The sequence below is a fragment of the Lygodium microphyllum genome, chromosome 9 (assembly GCF_053477565.2).
Source record: "Lygodium microphyllum isolate KBCC chromosome 9, Lygodium_microphyllum_v1.1.10, whole genome shotgun sequence".
Classification (NCBI taxonomy): Eukaryota; Viridiplantae; Streptophyta; class Polypodiopsida; order Schizaeales; family Lygodiaceae; genus Lygodium; species Lygodium microphyllum.
In genome coordinates this window covers 161,264,939-161,268,306 of record NC_141143.1, presented here as the reverse complement: position 1 = coordinate 161,268,306, position 3,368 = coordinate 161,264,939, and the positions used below count along the sequence as shown (strand labels likewise).

The window sequence follows — 3,368 nt, the reverse complement described above, 5'->3', positions numbered from 1 at the left end:
AAATTCTTCATTGCCGCTGATTTTGGTCTGTCGCCTTTACCTTTATCCTCTGGTCTCTCTCCAATGATTCACCTTTGCATGTTGGATAGATCGAGTTACTCATAAAATTTGAATTTCTCATTCAAATCATTAATCGTTATCATTAATCCAAATTAAACCAGATCACTAATTCTTAATTACTTAAATAAATTACTCCTCTCTCTCTCTCTCTCTCTCGGTGTAATTCATCTTCCATACACCAATCAGTGAGTTGTTTGAAACAAAGGCTGCACAGGTGTTACATATAAACATTCACATATATTAATGACCCTGTTCGCATATGTGCACATGACAGTAGGGGCTGTCTGTGTTTCCACGGGGAGTCCAAAGCACCGTGACCTCAATCTGCGAATACCGTGTCGAGAGCTTTGCAACACTCCTCAAACCTGTCTGTCTCCGTATAGGTCACAATTTGGTTTCGACACTGGTGCCCCTCTAGCAGCTCTGCTGTTGACACTCTCTCCAAAAACGGAGAAGAGAATTATTGAACTTACCATGGCTTTTTTCTCAAGAAGTTCCTCAGCCTACCTTCCTTCTAGATGGAGGGGGAGGAGCAACCAGTCCAAAAAACTCGGGACGAGGCGATCCAAGAGGCGGGAGCTCTGCGGAGAGTCCTTGGGAGGGCATGCAGACAGCTGTAGTGTGCGCATTGACACCTACTGTTTGATGCTGCTGATGCTGCTGCAATGGTGCTAGGCAGGCCATGTATTTGTGAACCTCCTTAGCCACCATCTCCCTCATCACCGCCAACAAGCCAGTATTAAGAGCCCCACCCTCGGTGGGCGGCCATGTCCCTGGCTGTGTCTGCATAATAGGAGCAAGGACTTGTCCCACCGCAGACTTAATAGCAGCGCTAATCAACTGCATGGCATCTTCCGTTTTGAGATAGCTCCCTGTTTGTAAGATGGGAATTGCAGAGGGTTGCACTGGCACTGCGAAAGGGCCGCCATTGGGGGCCATGACAGGGAAAGCTTGCATCGTGGACATGATACTAGGATGTATGGGAACCTGTTCTGCAACTGAGCGATTGGGTGGCATGGATTCAAGCCATGAAGCACATGGAGGGGGTTGCATGTCCTTGTCTTCCATCTGCTCTTGCGAGTTTGGAATGTGACCAAGATTTCCCTGAAGAGGGTGGGTCAAGCCAAATCCAGTTGGCTGCTGATCCGAGCCGGGTTTGGCTGCAGGAATGCCTGCTTCCTCCTCCTTTACCATCTTACTTGCCAGTTTGACACTGCCTGGCAGGGAAAGCGAAAGAGATGTGGGAGGATCAGTGCTTGAGCTGGAAGCTTCGGCAAGTACCTGATGATGGTGACGCTGTTGATTTCTGGTGAGATTGGACGCAGCCATGGAGCCAGCACTGTAGGAAGAAAACGCAGACGGCCTGGGAATAGGCTTAAACAAGAAGCTGTTATTGTCGGACGAAATAGGCGAGTCAGGGTTGCTGCTACTCACGTTTAGCTTTTTGAGCTTCAAGTGCGATTCGCCCTCTGCACTGCTGTCATCTTGCACGCTCCCGTCGTTCGAAATCTCGGCGCTGCTTCGCTTGCGGCCTTCGAAGCTGCTGCAGATCTCCTCTCCTTCATCATCCTCCTCCACATCATCACCATGCTCAGCTTTTGGTCTCAGAGCAGCAACAGCATCCTCAAGTCTCGAGAGGGCTCCTCCGGCACCGGTTTCCAGCTTTGCCGCCTTCTCCATCATACAGCGGCGGCGCAGAGTCGAATTCCAATGATTCTTGATCGCGTTATCGGTCCTGCCAGGTAGGAGGCGCGCGATGGTAGCCCATTTGTTGCCATGGCGGCCGTGCGCATCGATGATGACCCTGTCTTCCTCAGGAGTAAAGGGCCTGTGCTCCACCTGTGGGCTGAGCTGATTGCACCATCGGAGGCGGCAAGACTTGCCGGAGCGACCAGGGATGCCTTTACTGATGAGGGACCAATTGCGAGGGCCATACCTGTCGACGAGGCGATGCAGGGCGGCGTCCTCCTCAGGGCTCCAGGGACCTTTGATGCGGTCGTGCTCAGTGTCGCAGGGGCGGGAGCTGGAGAGAGCCATGACCATATGTATGTGTGCCACAGAGGAAGGCAGGCTAACAACCTAAGTGGGGGGAAGGGGTCATGGGAGGGGAGAGGGGAAGAACCGGGCGAGGGTTTTGTGTAACGGGGAGACTGATCTGTATGGTATGGATATTCCAAGAAGAAGAAGAAGAAACAGAAGGGGGGGGGGGGAGGGCTGGAGGGGGCGCGGAAGGGACTATGTACAGAGGAAGCCTGAGAGAGAGAGAGAGAGAGGGGAATGGGGGGCAGCCCACCTGCGTGGGAGAAACAAGAGGGAAGGAGAGGGGGGGGGGTTTAAGAAGGGGGGGGGGGGCGAGAGAGAGAGAGAGAGAGAGGAGGGGAGGGCCGTGGGCCCGGAGCGGTGACCGGAGCAAAGAGAAGCGCAACGGCCTTTGTCGCTTTTTGGGCAACCGGCCTCTCTTTTTTCTTTTTTTTCTTTTTTCTGGGGGTTTGTGTAGGTTGATGTGAGGGAGGAGAGAGAAGAGAGAGATATGTGTTTGTGCGTGCGTGGCAGGGGGACGCGTCGCCATCGGCGCGCCAATTATATGGAAGCCAGGCTGGCCTGGTCAACTGGGCCTCGAGCCCCGGCAATCGCCTTCTGACACGTGTCCCTGCCTAGCTGTTCCGCCGGCGGCCGTTGGGGAGCGACCGGTAGTCGGGCGTTTGGTGGTTCGTCGCCTGAAAACGAGCGCGTTTTCGGGTCGGTTTCACATATCGATCGTCTCACGGATGGTTACGCCAAGCGACTCTACGGGACCGTTCACCCGCACAAACACACAATCGTGCCTACAACTTTTTGGTAGTTAACTTCCCCCACATGAATCCCGCCCTCCATGTTCAAAACAACGTTCTATTTCCATCATAGAGCTGTGTCACACTCGGTTCTAGTCGGCACAACGCGTTGCTACGAGCCCCATCATACCAAGGCCAACATGGGTAATATGGTTTGTAATTAATAGGTGTGAGGGTTTGGAAGAAACAACAAAAGTTGGTGTCAAATTCACTCATCTAATTGCCTACCAAACAGTGTCGAGTTACGATAAATGAAAGCCCTACGTTTAGCACTTACTTTTTTTCCAAGGCTTGGTTGGGAAAACAAAGGGGTAAGAAACCCTAACTCCACCTACTTACATTAAATGCAACCATGCGGAACTACCCTTGGGTGCAACCAAGCCATAACACTGCTCGCACTCGTGACTCAACCACACTCAATGAATGACAATGGAAGAAGCAATAGTGTTTTCTAAACCCTCAAAACCCCTCTAGTTA

At 52.2% G+C, this 3,368-nt stretch overlaps 1 protein-coding gene across 1 annotated transcript; it reads right to left on the bottom strand.

Annotated features, from left to right (window-relative positions):
- Positions 1 to 214: 214 nt before the first annotated feature.
- On the bottom strand, positions 215 to 2,310 carry LOC148031807 (uncharacterized). Its single transcript, XM_087685477.1, has one exon. The coding sequence runs from the start codon at positions 2,101 to 2,103 to the stop codon at positions 559 to 561; it is 1,545 nt and encodes a 514-aa protein (XP_087541603.1). The 5' UTR covers positions 2,104 to 2,310; the 3' UTR covers positions 215 to 558.
- Positions 2,311 to 3,368: the final 1,058 nt, after the last annotated feature.